We start from the raw sequence: 23,884 nt of genomic DNA, 5'->3' as shown, positions 1-23,884 counted from the left end.
ACTGTACTCGTAAATCATGTAACCTACAAAAAAGTTCGTAAAAGTTTGTATTATTTATCAAACATAGTTCGATGAGCATTTTTATGTTTTTTACAGACATCTGTTCCTACATTTTTTGTTTCACAAAACTATATGAACAAATTATAAGATTTTACGAACGTTTTTGTGTGTTTGCGAACATTTACGAACAAAACTTTGTAAAATTTTTGTGTTTGCAAAAAAACTACAAACTTTTACGAACTTTTTTGTGAGTTATACTTTAAGAGCATATTTTAGTCCCAAGTAAAATTTCACAAACATTTACGAACAATTAAACAATTTTTTTTATCTGTGTAGTGATATCCAATAAAACATATAGATCAAGAATTATGAACGGCATTATAAGATAAAGGCAATATCAATCAATAGAAAGATATGGAGTTAAAATATCAAAATGCCTCCTACTTCCTTTCAAATCATAAAGAAAATTTTTCAAGAAGTTTTATATAAACGAAAAAAGCCATAAAATATATTTTATCTGATTTTAAGGCATAATTCGACATAAAATTAGAATTTATTTTGAATAGTACAAAGAAATTTATTCTTCTGTGACTTTTTGAATTGAATTTGAGATTTCACAATAGAAAAACGTCTGTATTTTCATGGGAATAAATTTCCTGCAGAAGAACAATAAAATGAAAAAAAAACAGCACAATACGAGAGGATATCAGGAGTTCCAGCATGAATGTGGGAGATGAATGAAGGAGGAAGCTTTTGATTTTCACTTCAATAGAATCAAGCTGCATCTCACAACATCATACCATATTGAATTTTCCTGTTTGTTCTGCCGTTCCCGGATGAAATTAACATAAAATAGCTGAGGATGTTTTTCTTTGCTCAACAATTTTCCTTCGAGAACACAAAATCTAAACATGTGGATGAATATTCTCTGAGTTTCTGAAGTATCAGAATCCTCTTTGTCGAACATGCAACATTATCCTCGTGGCCTAAGCTTTATGGCTCAATTGTCCGTTTTCACCCAATTTTCTTCTTTTATTTATATTCAACTAAAAGGAGGGGCACGTGGCAGGTGTTAGTGTTTTCCTTGCTGGAAAAACGCGCCTTTTCTGCGAAATGGACGCCGGAGGGAGAATTTGTGTTTTTCAGGCGATGCCGTGAAACAAACAATCTCCATGGAAACTCAACAGTAGTAACACAAACATGAGAAAAGACGTCATTTGGCCAGAGACTATCTGCCAGGTTCTTTGCCTTTTTTTCCGCGATTCTTCCCGACTCCAGTTCATTGGTGAATGGTAGAGTGAAAAAAGGTGCCCCTAATTAATTGAATTAATAAACTTTCGGCATGGATGATTACGCGCCAAGTCGCTACAAAGTGCTGTGCAAAATTGGTGAAGGTGTCCACGGGGTGGTGATGAAAGCTATCGACCTGGCCTCACCAGGTGCCAACAAGTTGGTGGCAATTAAGAAAGTCTCCCTTCGCACCAAACACGGCAGCATTGCGACTCACACATTGCGCGAAATTAAAGTCCTTCAGCACTGTGACCATGAAAATGTAAGACACCTTTAAACTCATTCCTAATGCCTCAAAACCACATTTTCTTGTCCATTTATTTTTTTCTTTCACCTGGAAGATTCTCACTTTACTCACCATTTATCCTGACCTCAATGGCCTTGCGCTTGTGTTCGATTTTATGCCACAAACACTCCAGTCTAGACTTAAGGATGAGGGGAATCCAATGAGTCGACAGGAAGTGAAGTCGTGCACCCGGATGCTCCTCAAAGGACTCTCATACTTGCACGAGAAAGGAATTATGCACAGGGTGAGTGATACATTTTAGGCATAGTGTCCATTCAAATGGAGATAGGAAACTAACAATAATTCGAAGGATTTACCATTAAAGTACGCTTCTTTCATATAAAATAGAATTTAAATAGTTTTTAAACTAATGATTCTATTTCCTTATACGTATATACATAGTAAACATAATTATTTTCTTGTCTAAAGTTAGTCAGATAGTTTCGATATCACTTATTATCTAAAAGAGATATTATCAGTTTTCCTTGTACAATCCTCGACAATCGTCGGCCTCATGCCTTCTTGAACAAGGACAATGAAACTTTTAGTGCCCTACTACTTGACTCATAAAGTCCTCTCAACATGTGCTTCAAAGCTAATTTTTAAGAGTTCTAAGTCTTTTAACCATTTAAAAGGAGATGGCAAAGCATCCCAGCTTTGCGGAATGCTTGAACTCACGAGATAGAGCTCACAGCGAATTAGTTTTTTTTGCATAATCTTTTGGTATTACTGATCTACTAGAGATCAAATTGTTTCATAAATCACAAAAGCATTTGAAAATCAAAAAATCGATACTTAACCGATTCAATACCGATGAAGACAGATGTAGCCGGGTTCGAAATTTCAATACCTTTTCAAAAAATCCAAATTTAACCAAATCGGTTGAAAAATGAGCCTTCCAAAGTGGTTGACTTTTGACCTTCAATAATTCAAAATGGCGAATTTTCCGGTCACAGGTATGTTTGGGCGAAATATTCGCCTGGACTAGCTCTAAAACATATCCAAAAATCATTGAAAAAGCTTGGGCCAATTTTGAGAAAACCGAAAAAACTTTATTTTAAGTGAATATTAATTATTTGGGGATGTAAAATTATTCAAAAATCGGTAATTAACCGGATCATTACCGATGAAGACCGATGCAGCCGGGTTCGAAATTTCAATACCTTTCAGAAAAATCCAAATTTAACCAAATGGGGTGAAAAATGAGCCTTCCAAAGTGGTTGACTTTTGACCTTCAATAATTCAAAATGGCGAATTTTTCGGTCATAATGTTTCGGCGAAATGTTCGCCTGGACTAGCTCTAAAACATATCCCAAAATCATTGAAAAAGCTTGGGCCAATTTTGAGAAAAATTGAAAAACATGGTTTTTAGGGGAGAGTATGGGAATAGGGGAAAAAGGGAAAAAACTTCTAGAGATATTGTTTTTTTATTGGGGGTTATCGAAGACCGGAAATCGACATCTCTTACCGTTTGACCTCTAGCTCGAGAACAAATTTAAGGTCAAGTAAAAAAATTTTCCGAAAAAATTATTCAAAATCGCGAATAATTTTCAATAATTCAAAATAGCGAATTTTCCGGTCATAAGGTACATATGTTTGGGCGAAATGTTCGCCTGGACTAGCTCTCAAACATATCCAAAAATCATTGAAAAAGCTTGAGCCAATTTTGAGAAAAACCAAAAACATGATTTTTGGTAGGGATAGAGGGGGGGTGGGGAGGGGAAAAAAAGTCGGGAGATTTTGTTTTTTTTTTATTGGAGGTCGTCGAAGACTGGAGGTCGATAGCTCTTACCGTTTAAGCTCCAGAACAGTGACAAGTTGAAAAAAAAAGACGATTTAACTTCCCTCTCTTTGAGTTCGAGCAGTAGAAATATGAAAATAAGACAAACGTAAGCGCATTGTAGTGAATAACAAAAATAATGTAGTATAGCATAAATCAGTCTTAGCACTAAGTACTTAATTAAGTAATTTGTAAAAGTCCTTAGTAAATAAGTTAGTACTAAGAATATGAAAAAAAAAACTTTATTAATACTTAATAAAAGACTCTCGGCTAAACATTTTATTTGTCGACTAAGACGTTTTATTTTCAAAAGAATCACTCAACGTTTACATTTGTCTCCTTAACCCTTTAAGGATGATTGGAACACCGGTGTCCCATAAAGAAAATAATTTTTCCTGACCACCTAAAGTTATTTTTTTCTTATGTCTGTACATAATTGTAAAGTAGAAGGTTGAAATAATCTAGAATATTTTTTGCAAGTCTCCAGCTATTTGCTATGTAGTAAATATTTAAGCTCAAAAATGGCGAAATTTTATATTCTCAAATTCATAATTGTTTTTTTTAATTTTTTATACTTTCAATTTTATTTTAGCAAAATCCATTAGGCAATAAAAACTATAATACTCATACATAATATCTTTCATTAAAGCGAAAAATATTATTCATTGGTATTGTCAGAAAAATTATTTGAATTTTTGGGCTATTTTTGTCCCTATCGTTCATAGAAGCACAAAATACACCGAATCAGACTCTGTTGGAGGTTCCAAGGTTAGATGTAAGACTTATCACTGAGTATGTTTCTCAGTTTAATTTTTATTGTTAATTTTCAATTCGTAAAAGTGTCTCGTCGTTAAAGGGTTAAATCATTCTCGAATTTTAAGCAGCTAGAACTAGGGGAATGTAGGCACGGTACGCACGCAGTAAAGTTTCAAACGATGAGAGTTTTCTTTTTAAAATTTATGATTAGGGGAAAGTTTCCTGCCTTTGAATGCGGCAGCCTTTGAATATTTCAATTTTTATCTTATCCAAAGCAAGAACTTTATTATTTAAACTTTAGGCAATACAACTAACTATTTTCTTATAACTTTGATTTACAAAACAGAATTTTTGCTTTGAGAAATAAGAGAAAAAATAAATGTTCAAAGGCTGCCCCACTTTCCCCTAATCATAAATTTTGAAAAGAAAACTCTCATCATTTATGGCTAAGAAATGAAGAATCCGTTATTTGGAAATACAGAGAAAATTCGCATCGTTTGAAGCTTCAGTGTGTGTGAACCATGCCTACATTCCTTTTCTCTAAATGGAGAGCCTTCAGTTAAGCTTACTAAATAAAATTTAACCGATTTGACTTCTTATGGCTCCGGCACACCTTTTAGATCAGGAAAATTTCATGAATTCGAAATTCGAAGCCCTTTTTCTTTCTCACATCCTTTGCATATGTCTATCTCATTCTCTTGCACTCTTCTTCTTCTTTTAAACATCACACCAAATTCAATTTCGATCAATCGAATTTGGTATGCGAAAGAATGAGTCATGTGCAAAACATGTGAGAAAGATAGGGATGCGAATTTCGTCTTCATGAAATTTTCCTGGTCTAAAAGGTGTGCCGGAGCCATTAGATTTTATTTATTTTTACTTTTAATAGAGTTATCACTAAATGACTGAACAATTTTGCGAATATAAATACAAATTTGATTTTATTTAGAAGTTATGTTTTTCTGGTTATCTCCCAATGCTTAAGGTGTTAATCGCATTCCGCGATCTCAATTCCAATTTTAACTCTTTGCTGCTAGATGACATTACTATCATCTAAGAAATTCCTTTATTAAGGACTTAATAAGCACTTATTCAGGATTTATTTTAAGAACATGAACAAAGCCCCTATTTAAGAACATGGACAATGCCTTTATGTATAATATAGTAACACCTTATGTTACCCGGGATGTCTATAATCAACTAATTTCTTATCAGACAAGTTTCTTTTCTTGTTGGAAAATTTGGATTCGGGATTGTTAAGGGAAAATGATATATTACATTTCGATAAAACTATTAAAATGGATTGTTTTGAAATTTTGTCAAAAGAAGGTAAAGTGCCCTCGCTCGACCGGTTCGTCGTCTCGACCGGTAGATTTATTTATTCAATTTATTTATATTTGGTATAATATTTTGCGTATGATCTAACATTAATAGGTCAATTATTCCATGAATAATACGAACCAGTGACAAATTCATAGAAATTGACGAAATTGACCATCAAACATTCAAAAATTGACCCACCGATCGAATCGATTAACCCGGTCGAGTGAGGGTAGTTTACCTTAAATATTCAAAAAATATGATTAAGTTCTAAAATTTACCTCAATTTCAAATTGATTTTGTGAAATAGACAATAACAGTGTTTCTCAAAAGAAAACATAGGGTAAAACAAGCTATTAACAGGTTTAGCATTTCCATATATATTTAATAATTTGTTTTACATGAAAAAAAACTAAATTTTATGTCTTTGAAAAAGATGTCAGGTTAAGCAACCTTTTAACGGTGTTCCAATTTCATATCCCAAATGATACTGAAAAATACCAATAGATTATGACACAATTTCTTAAAGTGCACACAGTTATTCCTTTCACCCTAATTCAAGTAATTTGAAAAGTATAAAATCTTTTCTCGGATTTCTTAAAAACAATATTTTCATCAATAACAAATTCCTCTTTTGAAATTTAAAAATGTGTCCGTAATGAGATTTATTTATTTTGCAAAGTTTAAAAGAAATGCCCGAAAGCACTTCGGACTATTCTTCCACATTCTTGACGAACTTTTGCAGAATTAATTTTATCTATCGCAAACATAAGAAATTTCTTTTCCTCAGTGAAAAAATGGACAAATTTAAATTTAATATTGAAGAAATGCACGTCAGAATCTCAAAGAGAAACACAATATATTTTATGAGATTTTTTTTGTACAGCAAAAATCATATTTGCACTGTGAGCTCTTGCACATTGAACGACTATTTATTAAAATAAATTTTCTTTTATATCATATTTATTCCAGTATCATTTATACTTTATATAACGCCATTGGATTGATATTTAATAAAGCCTTTAGCTTTGACATTTCAAATATAAATTGAATTTATTTAGATTTATTGAAATCAACTCGTCAACTGAAATTTTACATCAGTCCATGATGGTATACTATGTATTATTAAATTATAAAGCAAAGCTTCAATAATGCATTTAAAATCTCTTCCAAGAAAGATGTAAGCGGAAGATAATTGAGAAAGGACTGAAATTGAAGGGAAAACTTTATCTTTTCACTGGAGAAAAAAATCATCAATGGGATCTTAAATATCTTGATGAAGAGGTTCTTGAAGAAAATTGAATAAATAGCTCTTGGCTAGTAATTTGTGCACTTTAATTAAATCCCTTTAATTAACCTTTCTTCCTATAAAAATTAACAAGAAATCTTGGTACAAATTGAAGCTATTAATAAGCAGATCATCTCGTACAAAGCATTTTACTATATTTTACATCTATTCAAAAAGATTTTTATTTCAGGAAAAAAGTTTATGCTTGAGAAAGAAATAAAGAAAGAATGTTGAAAGCTCTTCCAGAATCCTTCAAGATTTCTTTTTCCAAGAAGAATAATATTAAAAATATGAGAAAATGTGCATAACTAGCTTATTATATTTTTCTGTTCTTGTAAACGAGTGGTTCGTCCATCTAATAAGGAATTCTTTGGTACTACTACTTTAATATTTTAGATAATTCTTTAGGTTTTGCTTAAAGCGTTATTTCCAGAACTGAGAAAATTATATTGAAATTTCGTATAGCGCTTATATTCACTAGTATGGACTTTATTAAAATAATTAAAAAATAATCCATTGCGCAGCAAACTATTCGCGTCCCAAACATTCAGTATCTCCCCTATATTAAGAAATTATTTAAGTACTTAATTTTTAATAAATATTTTTTAAACGTAATTAAGTGTTACTTGGGGAGTGTCTCAATACTAAGATAAAAAAATCGTTTTTTTTACTGTTTAAATGAATGAACTTTATTGTATTGCGAATAAAGTCAATATTTTATCCCAAAATATCAATTTTCTAAACTCTAAAATGTTCCGATTTAATAATTTTCTCTACTTTTTTTTAGTAATATGAAATACGCTTTGAAAAATTGATTTTTTTTATAATTGTTTTTCACACAGGTAATACGACCTTACTAAAATGCTATTCTGTGTTTTTTCCAAAAACAAATTACTTCAAAAATGTATAAACGTATTTAAAAAATTTCATGAAGCTTGCGGAGTTTCCTTTCCCCACCAAAAAGTCACAGTTAATTTTAAACCTTCTAGTTCAGGCTCGTCCCTTAATAATGATTTTATATCAGCTTTATTGCCCTTATTACGATTAGAATAACGTACTTAGTATGGGAAACGTAGGGCGATATTAGGAATTTACGGGAATATACGAGAGTTTAAGACAAAAGTTGTCACATAGTGAAAACATTTTCTAAAATAAATAAAATAACTTTCATTTTAATTCAAGTTAAAATATTCAATTTAGTCTTTGCAAACTTCGATTTTTTTCCATTTGAAAAACATTTTACAATTTTTTATAAACAAAAAGTTTTAAAAATATGAATATATTAAAGAACCTCTATTGATTTCAAATGTATAGGATGGAGTCTACACTCGTGGATGTTATACATATATACACTTATGGACAGCGTGCAAATATCTTAAGTTCTTACGTAAAACAGATTTCAAAAAGTTACAAAATTATTAGTTTTTGATGAATTTAACATTTTTTTTTATTTTTCGAAATCTGTTTAATGTAATAACTTAAGATTTTTGCACGCTGTCCATAAGATAAGTGTGTATAACATCCATAAGTGTAGACTCCACCCTAAATATCAAAAATCTCCAAAATAACAATGCGGAGCTAGTGACATCTGTCATAAAAATATAAAATCATTTGGAACAATCTTGTCGTGGACACGCTTTATTACTAAAAAAAACTAGGCTTTAGTAAAACAATTTTGAAATTAAACAAAATAATTGTATAAGGTCCAGATTTATTTAGAAATATGAGAAAAAAAATCTTTTACTAATATAGTCCCACAGGTCAAAATAGCCCTACCTCTCCCTAACAATATTGGTTGATAAAAGCGACGGGCTATATCACACGTAAAAAATTATTTCAAAGAGAATAAACCATTTCTCAGCTTAATAGCTCCATAAAGCGCAATATTTTTAGATGTTCACGTCTGAAATTGTCTGGGAAATTTCCTTTAATGTCGCAATAGATGAAACAGCTTCACCTTTGACGCTGAAAGATGGACAATTTGTACAGAAAGGAAACTTCCGGCTGAAGTGAGCGGAAGAAAAATAAATTGCATTGCAGAAATTGACGAATTGTGGGACATAAAAGCACGATGAGGTGTATTATAGAGAACATATATTCCCCAGGGGACTGTCTTGTGGCCTCAAATATGGGGATTGTATTCATGGGTTATGTTCGCTCAGGTGTTAATATAGTGTGACACATTTGTCGTCTAGGACATCAAGCCAGCTAATCTGCTAATAGATGACAGTGGCCGGTTGAAGATTGCCGACTTTGGCCTAGCGAGACTCTTTATCGCCCTGAAAACTGCCGAAGATGAGGCTGGTGTGTGCTTTTCCCCACAAGTGGCCAGCAGATGGTACCGTGCTCCGGAACTTCTCTGGGGCAGTCAGAGGTATGGGCCGCCTGTGGACATGTGGGCTGTTGGTTGTGTCTTTGCTGAGATGCTGAGAGGAGTACCACTATTTCCGGTAAGGCAATATTTCCACGCATATGGCGCAATTTATCCACATTTCCAGCATATGGAAAATGCTTTTGGTGACCCCTTGTAGAGTCATCCATTCACATTTATTAATAATTCCGACGACAGGGCAATACTGACATTGAACAATTGGCACTTGTTGTGAGAACCCTGGGAACGCCACATTCAGCCGAATGGCCAGAAATTCATCAGTTGCCCGACTTCAACAAAATCAGGTAGGAATTTTCCAGCCATGACCATGTTTATTTAGCTGCACATTTATCATGCACGGGAAATTTGTCATCTCTCCCACACACGTTTCCATATATCCTAGCTTTTTGTGGTGAACGCGAATGCGATAAAATTGATTTTAGAGTCGCGACAGATTTGTTTTCCATGGCATTTGAAAAGTTTTCAAGTGCAATTGTAATTCAATTAAAATCCGTCGAGATATTCAAAAGCCACTTTTAATTGATTTTCATTATATATCGTGCTGATGCTCAAAAATTTGTAGGTAGGCGCTCTGAAAAGGCCACCGAAAAATTAAATTTTCATCAATAAATATCAATATTTCAATGAAATAAGAAAATTTATTGAATGTATTGTAGGTTTTTTTTTTGATTTATTTAGGTCAATCAAACACACAATTATATAATGTTTGTTGGCTTTGCAAAATTGCTAAAAAATTTGCTTCCACGACTGTAAACCAGGCTAAACTATATTCCTGTTTTTTTGGTACTTTATTGACCATAACCCGAATTCTACTGAACTGATTTAAATTTTCTTGAAGACGCAAAGAAAGACCTTTAATTGTGCAAAGTTTTTTTTTTCATAGAATACATAGGGTGGAAGGAACATCTACTGATCCCCTAATACGGGCTTCAGATCTAAGGCTCAGCCATATGACTTACCTTCTCTAATTTCTTATCAATCAAGATTTTATGGAAAATTAACACTTAAGATTGGATATTATGATCAAATGATCCATTAAGTTTTGAAAAATCAATAAAATTGGTTGCTATTTCGAAATTTTAAACCCTCGGGAACTGGGCTAAACCTTAGGTCTGAAGCCGGCGTAATGCCCTGGACAAACTTACGACTTAAGTCGAGAGACGACTTAGTGGAAAATGATGGAAATGAAGTTTAAACATTATGTCGAGTATAATTACACTAAGCCGTCTCTCGGCTAATACTCAGGTCTGTCAAGGCCTTAAGGGTTTATGTGGGTTCAAAAGACTAAAAAAACAGCATATTTTCTCGATTTTTTTTACATACCTAATATAAAGATATTTAATTCAAGCTCTCAAACATGTAAACGTACAATATTTAAATAATATTTTTTGAAATTTTCATATAAGAATTTTAAAAATTCAGATTCTGGGACTTGATTTTCGGAGACCTTAAAAAACATATTTTTCGGTGAACAAGATTTCTCATAATTTCTTCATCTGAACTTCAAAATCCCTATAGGGGAAAGGCTCATAATTTTGTCTAGTTTCCTATTTTGGACACTTTAAGGATAAAATTGGACACTAAAAATAAATTGATTAAAATGATGGATTTTTATTCCAATATTTGATGAATAATGAATTCTATCTAAATATTTGTTATTTTTAGAAGATTTTAACACTAAATACGTTAAATTTTGAATATGATTTGAGTTGAAATTGCTTTGTTAAAAATTCAGTGTGAGCAATTGCTTACGAGAAATATTACAGAACTTCGTGTTTACTTCAGTCTTATTTAGCTGTGGTGAAGTACTAAGAATGATTCTTCGCTTTTTTGAGTGATACTATTAAATATTCATTGAATATTGTGTTGATTCACGTTAGTGGTGATTTGTACATTTGTCCTGAAGTGAGATTTGCCTTGTGAATTAGATTTTTCGTGTGAAAAATGGGAAATTTTTTAGGACATTCACCAGTCAGGTGATACTCTCTATTTTGGAAAGGTGTTTTTCTCACGAGATTTCGTGAATTTTTAGCTTGTGTGATGTCTAGGTTGGACAAATGCCTGGATAAATAAAGGAGCATCATCTCTACGAAAGAGATGTAGCGAAAAAAGCCTTGAAAAGCTCCCGGAAAGACCAGAGAATGAGCGAATCCGCACGTACTTGGAGTACCGAAGTCAACTCACTTTAATGAATGATATGGACAGTTTCCGGGCTTCTTGTGACATTCTACGTTTCCCTTACATTAACAGGAAGAGGACTTGGTAAGATTGGTTCATGAAATGAAGAAAAACGGGCATCCTGTTGAGGCGCATTAGCTGTCCAAATTTACAACCAAGGTGTCCAAACTTACAACCAAGTTGTCCAAAATAAGAGTCAAATTCACCTCTACATACCAATTCATTTTTAAACGTATTAAAACTAATTTTTGTAAAAATAAGACGATAAATAGGTTGCCAAGTTTCTAAACAACCCTTCTGGAAAAAGAGAGTAACAAAAAAAGTCAATTAGTATCGAAAATATTGCTCTTCAAACTTGGAACATCGATGCTAATAACTCTATTTACCCTATTTTTTGAAATTTTCATTTAAGAATTTTAAAAATTCAGCTTCTGGGTCTTGATTTTCGGAGACTTAAAAAAAACATACTTTTCGGTGGACAAGATTTCTCGGAATTGGTTCATCTGAAATCCAAAAAAAAACATATATTTTGTTTCCCGGTAGCTCATGAGGTAAACTAGTCCTTCTTAAACGAAGGATTCAATGTTTCTTTGATCACAACTTACTTTATAAGGCAAAACGTGGTGTAAAATACGACGAAAATGATAATTTTTGTATATAATTGCTCCCAAGAATACAAATTTAAGTTTTTCAACATTTTTTTATTGGAGGATAAGGTCATCCCATCTTTTGACAGAAAATATTTGGAAATTTCTATTAAAAAAATTTAAAAATTCAGCCGTTGGAATCGGAGTTTTAGAGACGGTGTTTGAGAAAAACATGCTTTTCGGTATACAGTAGAGTCCCGCTATAACCCATCGCTCTATAGTTTACAATTTATCGATCGTTGATGTCAAAACACTGATTTTAAGTTAGGTTATGTTTTTTAGTACGGGACATGCAATGTTGTCATAATTATATTAATATTTTTGGCAAACTTTATTGAATAGTTGTGATAAATGTAATCCATAATGAAGAAAGCGAGGACAAGTACCACAATCGCAAAGAAAGTGGAAGCCGTCGAGCAATTTCAATACTAAAAGTCGTTGATAATTTTAAAAAATGACATGGACTATAGTGCGACCCAAGTGTCAAATCTGGAACCAAATATTGACTATAGCGAGACTCTACTGTACAAGATTTCTCAGTCTGCTCATCTGACGTTAAATAATAAAATATTTCCAATTAGCTGATGAGTTAAACTCGTACTTGAACGGTAGAATTTTTTTTTACCTTGATCACACCTTTTTTTAGAGGAAAAAACGTGGTGTAAAATACGCCGAAAATAGTATTATTTTCTTGTATAAAAACCTGCCAAAAATCCAAATTTCATTTTAAAAAACTGTAACGTTTAAGAACAAGTTTAACTTATCATTTAATAAGAAATATTTATTTTTTTGACGTCAGATGAATGATTAGGGAACCTTGTCCACAGAAAAATATCTTTTTTCACAAAATGTCTCAGAAAATCAGGTCCAAACGGATGAATTTTCAAATGAAAATTTTAAAAAAAATATATAATTAAAATATTGCACTTTATATGCTTAAGAACTTAAAAAAATATTATTATTCTCTCATTATTCTTATTATTATTCTCATTATCTAATTTATGGTCACTAATTTATTGCTCATTTTCTCAAAAAGTTCGGAAAACTAGAAAAAATTATGTTTCTAAGGGCAGAATCACATTGACAATAAAATGCTTACAGTAGCCTCACCGTATTTCGTTAATTTACGCATTTTCATTACAATTCCTGCGCAAATTTTCAATTACCGTATTACCTTATCTCATACTCGGTGGCATTAGGTGAAAATAATATATAAAAATTGAAGAAATAAAACGAAAATTCGAGAAACGGTGAGCAAAAAAAGTACACTTTACTTTGCTCACCGTTTATCGAATTTTCGTTTTGTTTCTTCAATTTTCTTATATTATTTTCACATAGTGCCACCGAGTATGAGATAAGGTAATACGGTAATTGAAAATTTGCGTGAGAATTGCAATGAAAATGCGTAAATTAACGAAATACGGTGAACATTTTACTGTCAATGTGATTCTGCCCTAAATCATGATTAAATGGTACCGATCGACAGGTTTTAGTACCATTTGGGATATGAAATTTAAAGACTTATCTTTATAGGACAGCGTAAATTAACCTTTTAAAGACGATGTCTAAATAGTAGGAAAAATTATCTTTTCTGACCGTTCCCTCTTTTTGACTCCGTCATTATAAAAGGTTTAAAGAAAAGCATATCAAAGTATCTACTTGCAGTTTATAAGATACATTAAATAAATTTCTATTTTGACAAAATTTCCAACAAAGTTTCTCCGTGCAAGAGACGTTCCTAACCCTACAAAACTTTGACAAAGATTTGAAAAACAATTAGAATACAAAATGAAATATAAGATCTTCAAAAAGAAATATTAATTTAACGATGCTCCTTTTGAACTAATGCTCAAATGAAACTCCCCAACATATAGAAATGTTTAATGAAAACCTCACATGGAATTTTTAATTTTGTGATAGATACCTCATCGACAACATCGTAATTATTTTTTAATGAGGAAATATCTTTGGTCGAGCTTGAAAAATTCATTAAAAAAATTCTCTGTATGTCATGAAGAAGATACAATTATTCCTTCTGGCTTTATTCTGTCCAAAGATATAATGAGGAAAACCTCCCCTTGAGAAATGAACTTCAAAATAGGGTGTACTAAATTAAATAATAGCAATATTTCATGCCATCAGAGTATTATCGATGTTGCGGAAAAAAAGCGCAATAGCAAGCAAAAGTGCTGCAACACGTAAACATGCCATGAGGGAGATTTATCTCTCTGCACAGTGATTTCCAACTCCTGAGGGATTTCCAAGGAAAGCAAAAGCTTCATGTCCGTAACATCAACACATGTTGTTGGAGCTCAATTAATTGAAAAATAGGCCACAAGCACCAAAAAGCACATCCTGTTGCTATTATCGTGTAAATGTACAAACTTTTTTCTTTTTCAAATGGATTCGGCTTAGAAAGTTTTTGTGGGTAGTTCTCTCACCAAAACGAAAAATATTTAGGGTCAAAATGCTCCCTTTGAGTCCGTTTAAGAAGATAATCCGAAACGCATTTAACAAATTCACAGTTAAGAGTAATTTATTTTTTTTAATAAATCGTTTCTGAGGTTAAACCTTTCTTTTTTATTTTATAATTTCCCCAAATGCATCTTGGTTTATTAGTTTAGTAGGTTGAATATTGAAACGTTGTGAAGTGGTGAAGAGTATTCCATGAAATTATTCAGAAAATGAGATAGGGGAAAGTACCCATGCTTTGCAGAGTCCCAAGCTTCATAACTACTAAATTTTTCCTATGTTTCTGAATAAATCTGACTCCGTAGTATTTTTTAAAATCAGGACATTTTCCCATAGTTTTTAAAATATGGGTGCGATGAGTAACATTCCTTGAAAAACATAGGAAAATTTGGTCATTATAAAGCTTGGCACCGTGCAACATGTACAGGACACTTTCCTCTACTTGTCCATTACTTTATCCAAAATATACGTGATTTCAAGATTTTCTGTTACGATTTTCACGATTTTCTTTTTCTGGGAGCATCTAAACGGGTGTATTTTGATTCGAAACCTAAATTTCGAAATGGATATCCCGGTACACTTTTATCTATATTTCGGCACATAAAATCTTTCTTTTCAAAAGCTCTGCAGGGTACTTGACAGAATTTCACAAAAGCCCAAATTTTCTGTTAAAAGGACTTCAAGGTTTTAATAAAATAATGAAATAAGTACTTAAGCATCGTGTTATTGAAATTCAAAACGTTTCGAAATAAAATAGAAAATCTTCCATATTTTCTATTTTATTTAAGGAACACTTGTATAAGTTATAACATACCCAATGAGCATTTATCGCTATAAATGAGTAGAGATGTCTAACATCTATACGAAAATGATGGCGACCACTTTACATATTTCTTCTATATAACCGCATAAAAGAGGTCTATATTTGAGTTAATGGGGAATTTTTACATCCAAAATATAACGATTATTTATTTAAGATATAATCACGTCATCTTGTACGGTAAAATGTATCGATTATGACTAAATAAAATATAATCACTATACAATATCAATTTTATGACTAATGATCGTAGAATTGTCATTTTTTTTCTATTTTCATTTAAGACTTGTTTAAACATTTTCCTTGAATGAATAATTATATCCTCAACGATTCAATCAGATTTCCTGTGACTCGTGCACTTTTATTGTGTATGAAGATTTAATGCAACGACTGTTTTGCGTTAGGGGGCACAATATTAGTGCACAAAATTTTTTTCCCGACCTGAAATTCTTAAGGGAAAGCTGGGAAATTAAAGAAAATAATATTGAATAAATTTATTGCATTTTCCATCGTATCAATGAAAAAACTTATGGATGTCAGATTTTTACTGCTTGTATTCATAGAACATCACTTTAAACACAATTATGGACAAATATTGGCACACACAAATATTTTTTGCACAATTTTTCAATTGAATTGGGTTTAGTATCGCCAATTTTCTATAATTTTCCACGCCATAATTTTCATTTTAATCCGATAAAATAAATTCAAGATATTATAACCTGAATAAATAAGAAATATAGAAGAAAACACGTTTTTACACATTTTTGTAATTATATTTACATTATGTCGTGCAATATGTTTACATTACAGACTCCTTATATCAATAATATCACTTCACAATAAACAATGTCAAAACACTGAAATTTTATGCATCTTATAGACTTTTGTGCACTCTGCACACTCCTTCTGCAATTTAGTTTCACGACAGAATATCAGGAAGCTGTTTTTATTGCTTGTACTTTCGCTACACTGCAATTAAAGAAACAAAATGTTAGCTCTCACGAATACACTATTAATTCACTATTTTTCTATTAATTATCCTTACTTTGTCAAATTTGATCTCTTCGATGTGTGTGCTCGACTTTACTGTACACGCTAGTGCACTTCAAGACTTTAATTTATAATAAACATCACTTTTTATCACAACTTTTCACTCAGAAATGAACCTCTGCTTAGTAAACAAAGCAGATTTTGACAATCTGACAGCGTCATACAAAAAGAAGACAAGTTGTATATAACTTGTGTGTTTTATGGAGCAAATGTAACTAAAATATATCAGAACATTATGTTCATACAATTTCACGACATTATGTGAACATAATGGCATGAAAATGTAAGATAAATATACTTTAGAAATTTTTGACATAGATTTACACATTTTCACTCAAAAATAGATTATATTATGACTTGTTTACAGATCTAAAAATTTTTAGTCGTAATTTTAAGGAAAAATAACAATATTTTAACTGGAATTTATCAAACGAAATGTATTATATGTATAAATAAAATATAACTGATATTTTCTATATATTTTTTAGTCAAGTTATTATACTGGCATTCAACGCACATAATTTTCAGATAATTTACATCTATTGCGTTCATACATTATATTTCTAAGAAATAGCTCGATTACGTTGAAAATATGTTGGTTACATTTGACACATACATTATTTGGATATCAAATGCCCCTTGGGATAGGTGTAGAAAACTCAGAAACACACCATTCTTTCCGTACAGAAGTAGATCTTGAAAAATTCGAAAATCTATTTAAAAATCCAAAAAGAGACTTTTTTACTTCTTGATAATTCTGCAAGGTGGATGAGGTACATCCTGTTCGAATTTCGAAGTGCTCAAGTGTCAAAATGTGACGGTCTTCACATTGTTGTGAGGAAAAAAGCAGAACAACGACGCTTGCTGTTCTTGTCCCATTATTTAATCACTCCATAATCACTGAATGAGCCCGATCACAAGTAGATTTTGATTCTCCAATAGTGTCTTGGATAAAAGGTAAATGGAACTCTATTTGCATAAAAAGTCGTTGAAGTTCGAAGAATTCAAATTCACTTTCGAATTTTCATTCCAAATTTTCGAACAAGGTGGGGAAAATTTATCAAATATCGCACTAAAAAGCTGGCAAAAGAGTTACTCAGTGATTAATGGAGTGATTAAATACTGGGGCAAGAACAGTAAACGTCGTTGTTCTGTTTTTCTCCTCACAACAATGTGAAGACCGTCACATTTTGACAATTGAGCACTTCGAAATTCGAACAGGATGTACCTCAGACACCTTGCGGAATTATCAAGAAGTAAGAAAGTCTCTTGTTTGGATCTTCAAATAGATTTTCGAATTTTTCAAGATCTACTTCTGTAAGGAAAGATTATGTCCAACAAATTGAAAGTTGATTTTAAGTACAAATTCTTTATATTTTGAACAGTCATTTTCGCAAAGAAATTTTCATGTGCCGAAATATAGGCAGAAATGATAGAAAATAATTGAAGGAATGCTCATTGGGGGACTTTAATTTCGAAAGGTAGATTACGAATTAAAATATTCTTGTTTGCATGAACCTTTTTACTCTTTTAGCAAAACTGAAACCCGTTAAACCATGAATTTTCTGTTTATTTTTTTTTTTTTGAGAATTATTGCTTAAAATTTATTGTTTCAATAAAGCAAGTATCCGAAAGAATTAAAATTAAGCTTTAAATTCTACTAAAGGGGTGAAATTGAGTTGATACCATTCTAAGAGATTCATAATCTTAATTTAAGTGAAAATAAGTAATTCAATTCACTTCAGTAATTGCAGCCATTTGGCCACTAAGTATAGTTTACGACCAAAGAGTAGGCCTTACGCCCTATAGAAAACTTTATTGTTTCTTTTATACTTTTGTACTTTTGTGCAGAATAATATGAAAATTTCCCTAATTGTTTGCCAAAAATAATTGTCAGTGTGATTTCTCGTGTCACTTTGAGACTTTTTCCGAGGCCTCGAGTAATTCCAAGTGGAGTGAAATGCAAAATAAGCCCAAATTAAAATTATACAGGAGAGAAAATTATATTCTGCTAGAGGCACGATTCGGCTCAACTTTGTTGAAAAAGCTTCCGAGAGAATCATATTTTTTCCACTCAAGTTGTTAGATGAGAAAAGCATTCGGGATCTCAAAGAGGAGGGAAATTCAATTTTCATTTCAGTACCATGAATATGTTTTGCACTCAAGGTGATGTGCTTTGTATTTTTTTTTTCTTTTTGTATTTAATTCGAAGAATTTTGTAAAGTCTTTTAGCGTGCTTGCATGAAATTATACATATGTTGCTCTGGGACTTATTTCTGGAAAATAAGAGACAAGGATGGTTTGAATTGGGCCTTTGTTGGTTTATTCTCAAACATGGGGTATTCTTTACATAATTTTATAATTTAATTTTCATTGTCCGTCTCTATTTAAATGCGTTTTATTATTTAAATTAAAAAAAATGTAAAGTTTTCTCTTGATCTTTTTTATAGTGCATTTTCTTTGTTTTACAAAATTACATCACCGCGTTTGTCTATTCGTCTTTTCTATCCAGAGGCTGAGGGGTGAAAGATATAGCATCTTGAGGTTTTCTAAGATTCCGTCCTTAAAGAAGATATTCAAATTCTTCTAATTTCAGTTCATAAAATTTGTATTAATTTGCCTCAGTTCATCAAGGAGATCAAGATCAAAATTTTAAGCCATCAAATATTTTTCAAAATTAAGACATTATATTCTGTTCCGAGGTATTTATAGAATTTAAAATGTCTTACAGGATCTAAAACCACTTTCGAGTCAAATGTTGTTTGGAAAGTGGGTCTTTCTTTATGAAAAAAAATACAAAAAATAAATACAAATATCAATAAGACTTACAAATCAGTCAACTAATCACCACAAATTCGAATCTCTCATAAATTATTCGAATTCCTTAAAACTTTTTACTCCAGTGTAGCATTAAAAAAATCGCATTTACTGCGACAATAAAGATTTTATTTATTTAAAATTGCTTAACTATCCTCTATCATAGTCTTATACGGGCTTCAGACCAGACCTAAGACTTAGCCATATGGCTTAACTGTTGTAATTCTTTATCAATCAAGATATTTCGGAAAATTTAATTTAAGATTGGATTATTAAGGACTAATGACCTATTAGATTCTAAAAAAGCAATAAAATTGGTTGCGATTTAGGATTCTGAGGTCTTCGGGAGCTGGGCTAAACCTCTAGTCTGAAGACCACCTTACTGATATTCTTCCGAAGATTTGGATACATTTTGACTTTTCGATTCATTGCTATCTCTAGTTTTGTGTGATATGTTAGAGAAAAATATGGGTATTTTTTTTTGTGCAAAATTTCCAAATTACATTTCCAAATTCTAGAAAAACACCGATTTAAAGAAATATCACTGAAATAAATTTATTTTTTTACTGAAATGCATATCGTTCTACCTTATATATTTTATTTAAATAATTTGAAAAAAAAATAAAAATGTGAACTTAAGAAGCAAAAGAGTTTCAAAGAACTTTTATCTAACTAAAAAAAGAGAATGAAAAACGGATGGTATTTTTTTTTGGACCAGAATTAACCTAAAAAGTATTATCTCATTAGGGAAAAGCGCCCTACCTTCGGACGACCCAAGCTTCGAACAATTGATTTTTTTGAATGTGTTTTTTAATAACTTGACCCATTATAATATTATATCTTAATAGGTAGTCCGATGCTTTAAATTTCCTGAAAAGGACCACAGGTCAAGGTCAAACCCATTAGGAGTATATAAATTAGTTTAAGTTGACCGAAGCTTGAGTCGTTCGAAGATAGCGCGCTATCCCCTACCTTTTTGAATATTTAAAAGTTGGATTCTAGAGAGTTAAGAAGTAGATGAAGTCTATTGGTGGTTTAAATGTGAAGAATCAATCTCTTTTACTCTTGTGAATATTGAATTTAGAAATTTTCGATTTGACACATTTCGCACCCGTCTACTCTACAGTTTTGATTAAACCACGAACTCAAATATAGTTTTTTGACACTATTTCCCTTTTTAAACACTCTCTTATAGAAATATTCCTCATTGAGAGCGAGTTCCGTTAGAAATTATTTAAATTATTCATATTTTTTAAATTCACACACCTTCTAGAGGTTTTTGGAATTATTTCAAGGAAACAACTTGGAATTTTTAAATATAAGTTTCAAAATTGAAATTTTGAAATTCACAGAGTTTATGTCTTGAATTTCAAAAATCAAGAACATTTAAAGGATTTGACATTGTCTTGTTCAACTCCCTTCCTTTACATGCTAGATCATCACTGATCGATATCGCTAGATTCTATCAGACTGAGTCAGGTTGAATTCCTAATCTTTTTTTCTTATAATTCTCTGATTTGCTTTCTTTTTTATTTGTCTATTTACCACTTGATCAAATCGTATAAGAGGAGCGGACCCTATAGGTTTTAATTTAAATAAATAATAAATTATAATAAAATAATTTTGATTTTTTGATTTGAGAAAAAATCTTGAAATTTGTTTCATGTTGATTGTGATCATTTGATTTTCATCTCAGAATTAAGGTTAAAGGAGACTGGGGCAAAAAGTCACAAAACGAATATTTTATTTTTTTACAAGCTACTCGATCGCTTCAAAAATTTCTAATTAGCTCAGTTTTATAGGAAATTTGCCGCTCTACAACTTTGTGAAAGTAATATTGCTCTATTTTGTAAGGAAATACGTTTATCGAGCCGATTTCTAAAAGGTAATTTTGTGACCATACTCAAAAATGCTGGGGCAAATAGTAGCAGACATTGAGTATCATCATATTTTGATTCGCTTTATTACGGGCTTCTGTAAATTTGAAAAAATACCGAGAGGACATATTGTGTAAAACACCGTTTTCTCTGCGAGAAAAGTGAGAAAACGAGGAAAGCGCTTTTCAAGCTACTTTAGAAAAAACCACACACAAAAGACTGCAAATCGTTTGACCAATGCAAACAACAAGCGGCAACACATAGCATTGACGTTTCTTTTCACCGTGGGACATCAGAAATTGTTTCGGTTTTTGTTACTTTTTGCTCTATACCTTTTGTTACTTTTTACCCCAAGTGGTCATTTTTAATAAAAGCATTTCTAGAGAAACGAATCTTTGTAAAATTCTAAAATAGATAGTGGTTTCGTATTCAAAGAATCCAAATCATTCAGGAAATATTCACCAGTGCATCAATTTTGGAAAATAAGTAGGTAATAATTCATATCTTCTGCAAGGAAAATATTTCAAAAATAGGGCTAAAAATTTCGATATTTTTTATTTTCTAAATTCCTTGTTCGAATTCTAAGAAACTTACGACATTGAAGAAGGTCTATGAAGGCTATCTATAGAAAAAAATTTAAGCCGCCATCTTTCTTACCTTGGAAGATATTGAATTTTGAATTTTTCGATTTGTGACTTTTTGCCCCAGTCTCCCCTACCAAATTTATTCAAAGTCAACTGCAATAGCTATGTCTTTATTTGCGAGCCATTACATGAATTTAAAATTCCGGTAAAAATTCAGGAAAATTATTATATTATTTAGCTGAGTATTTCTTCGAAAAAATTACAACACAATTAAGCTATAACAAATTTGGGTGTATTTGCTCCATTTATTGTCATAATCGAACTTAATAATTTCAACAAACCTTTTCAGTTTGCCGCCCGAATTAAAGATCTTAACTAAAAGTAACATAGTCTGAAAAATACGTAATTAGACAAAAAAAAACTATATTTGGGCACTCCTACTTCCAAAGTACTTCCTACTTCATTTTCACATGTACACTACTTCCGACCCTAATATCTCCCCCTTGGGATAAACGGTTGAAAACGATTATGATGATGATATCGTCTTTGAATACATCTACCTTTATCGTATCTGTATTTCTGCAGACACTTGTATCGTCGTTTACACCAAATTCAAATACAAATCTAATTCAGCAGATACGGTAACTGTTTATGTAATATACGATATCTTAAAGTATAATAGATTCGAGTGACCTTGATGCTCTGCCATTTGCTCCTTGTCTTGATATACCATGTTCAATAGATGAAGATCATCCTTAAGAGAAGTAGTTCAAGAAACGCTTACGAACATTAAGAGCAAAATCACCCGCATCTACGGTATGTTATGGACCACGTACACAAATTAGGCCGGTCACATGTAAAACCTTTAAATGATTAATTTTTAAATAAATTGTAGCAATTAACGTGAATTATTACACTAGCACAATAACCCTTTTATACAACCCTTTTATAGCTGATACTACCTTTCCTCAACAAAACTCTCTCTGGTATTCAAAAATTTAAAGCAAACTTTAGTGAAGCCCAATTTTATGGGTAAAACAATTTTTTGGTTAATTCAAGAGTGAAAATATGTGATGCTTGGGGCACAGTAGGAAAAAAAAGGAAGAATAATATGTGGGAGAAAGATGGTGAATGGCAAAAGGACACCCAGAGGATTTTATTTTATTACACATACACTCAGATAAAAAAGAACACCCTCGACATTATGTAAATTCATTCTCATGCTTGTTTATCTCTCCACCAACTCACAGCTTTCCTCACTCGAAGGGCGAAAAGTGGGAATCGATCTTTCCCAGCTGCACAACACCCCAGGAAATCAGTCTTGTGGATAATTTAGTTACATATAATCCGAAAAAAAGATTAACGCCGGACCAGGTGAATTTGTCATTAAATATTTATCACTCCGTTTTTGTATCAAAATGAGTCCCAACGGACCGAGAAAGAATCCCAATATGTTGCTCGTAATAAAATTAATCTCTCTAATGAAAAAAAAAACTTGCTATGTGTATATATTTTCAGGCACTTCATCATGAATATTTCAATTGAGCACCGCCTTCTGGCCATCACTGCCATCATCCAAGCACACAACTGACTGTATAAGGATGGTTTTGGATGGCCAAGAATTCATCAGAGATTGTATTGTAACAAGAAATTGTTGGTGAGTGCGAGAATATGCTGTGAATATGTTTTCATGATTTTTTTTCCGTCTCCATCAGCTTCTTCCTCAAAAACAGAAAAAAAGACTGAGTTTGGGGTGGACGCGTCTATGTATTAGTCCTATTATCTATATCAGAGCAAAATAAACTCATAAAATATGATTATTGATTTAATATATAAATATAGCGACACAAGAAGAGCTCTCACTTTTCCATATAAAATACAATATCTCTCTACCAACGACCCTCGATATATTTATTGACATGGCAAAAAGTGTCTGCAAAAGAAACTGAGGATATTCACGAAGACTCTGACACGAGTCTAATAAAAAATTACGCAATCACGACCTCCGTTCCGGTCTCAACAAATCTTTTTTTGTCAGACAATAATTGAAAGTGAAATAAATTACATTATCATTAGAAGTGTATTGGGAATTTTTCTATAAATTTTTATCACGAAATTTATTCGCCAATTTTCCAATATTGAAACATTCGTTTTCTACCATATTAATTGTTATCAGGGGAACGCAATTGGGGTAGAAAATTCAATTATTGTGTAACTTACTATTCCCATTGAAATGTACAATAAAAGATAGCGCATTTGAGAGTTTGGGGATTTGAGTGATGTGTGAAAAGTGCAAATCAACAATTATTAATTTATGCACAATT

General features: G+C 31.8%; 1 protein-coding gene across 1 annotated transcript; it reads left to right on the top strand.

Moving 5' to 3' along the window:
* The first annotated feature begins 1,143 nt into the window (after positions 1 to 1,143).
* LOC129798143 (cyclin-dependent kinase 20) lies at positions 1,144 to 23,590 on the top strand. The gene is made up of 6 exons (XM_055841136.1): positions 1,144 to 1,552; positions 1,632 to 1,820; positions 8,916 to 9,170; positions 9,290 to 9,396; positions 22,811 to 22,934; positions 23,079 to 23,590. Exons 1-6 carry the CDS (start codon positions 1,343 to 1,345, stop codon positions 23,103 to 23,105), a joined length of 912 nt encoding a protein of 303 aa, XP_055697111.1. The 5' UTR covers positions 1,144 to 1,342; the 3' UTR covers positions 23,106 to 23,590.
* Positions 23,591 to 23,884: the final 294 nt, after the last annotated feature.

The sequence above is a fragment of the Phlebotomus papatasi genome, chromosome 1 (assembly GCF_024763615.1).
Source record: "Phlebotomus papatasi isolate M1 chromosome 1, Ppap_2.1, whole genome shotgun sequence".
NCBI lineage: Eukaryota > Metazoa > Arthropoda > Insecta > Diptera > Psychodidae > Phlebotomus > Phlebotomus papatasi.
Note: the sequence above shows the minus strand (reverse complement) of the source record. Positions and strands in the feature narration are given on the sequence as shown.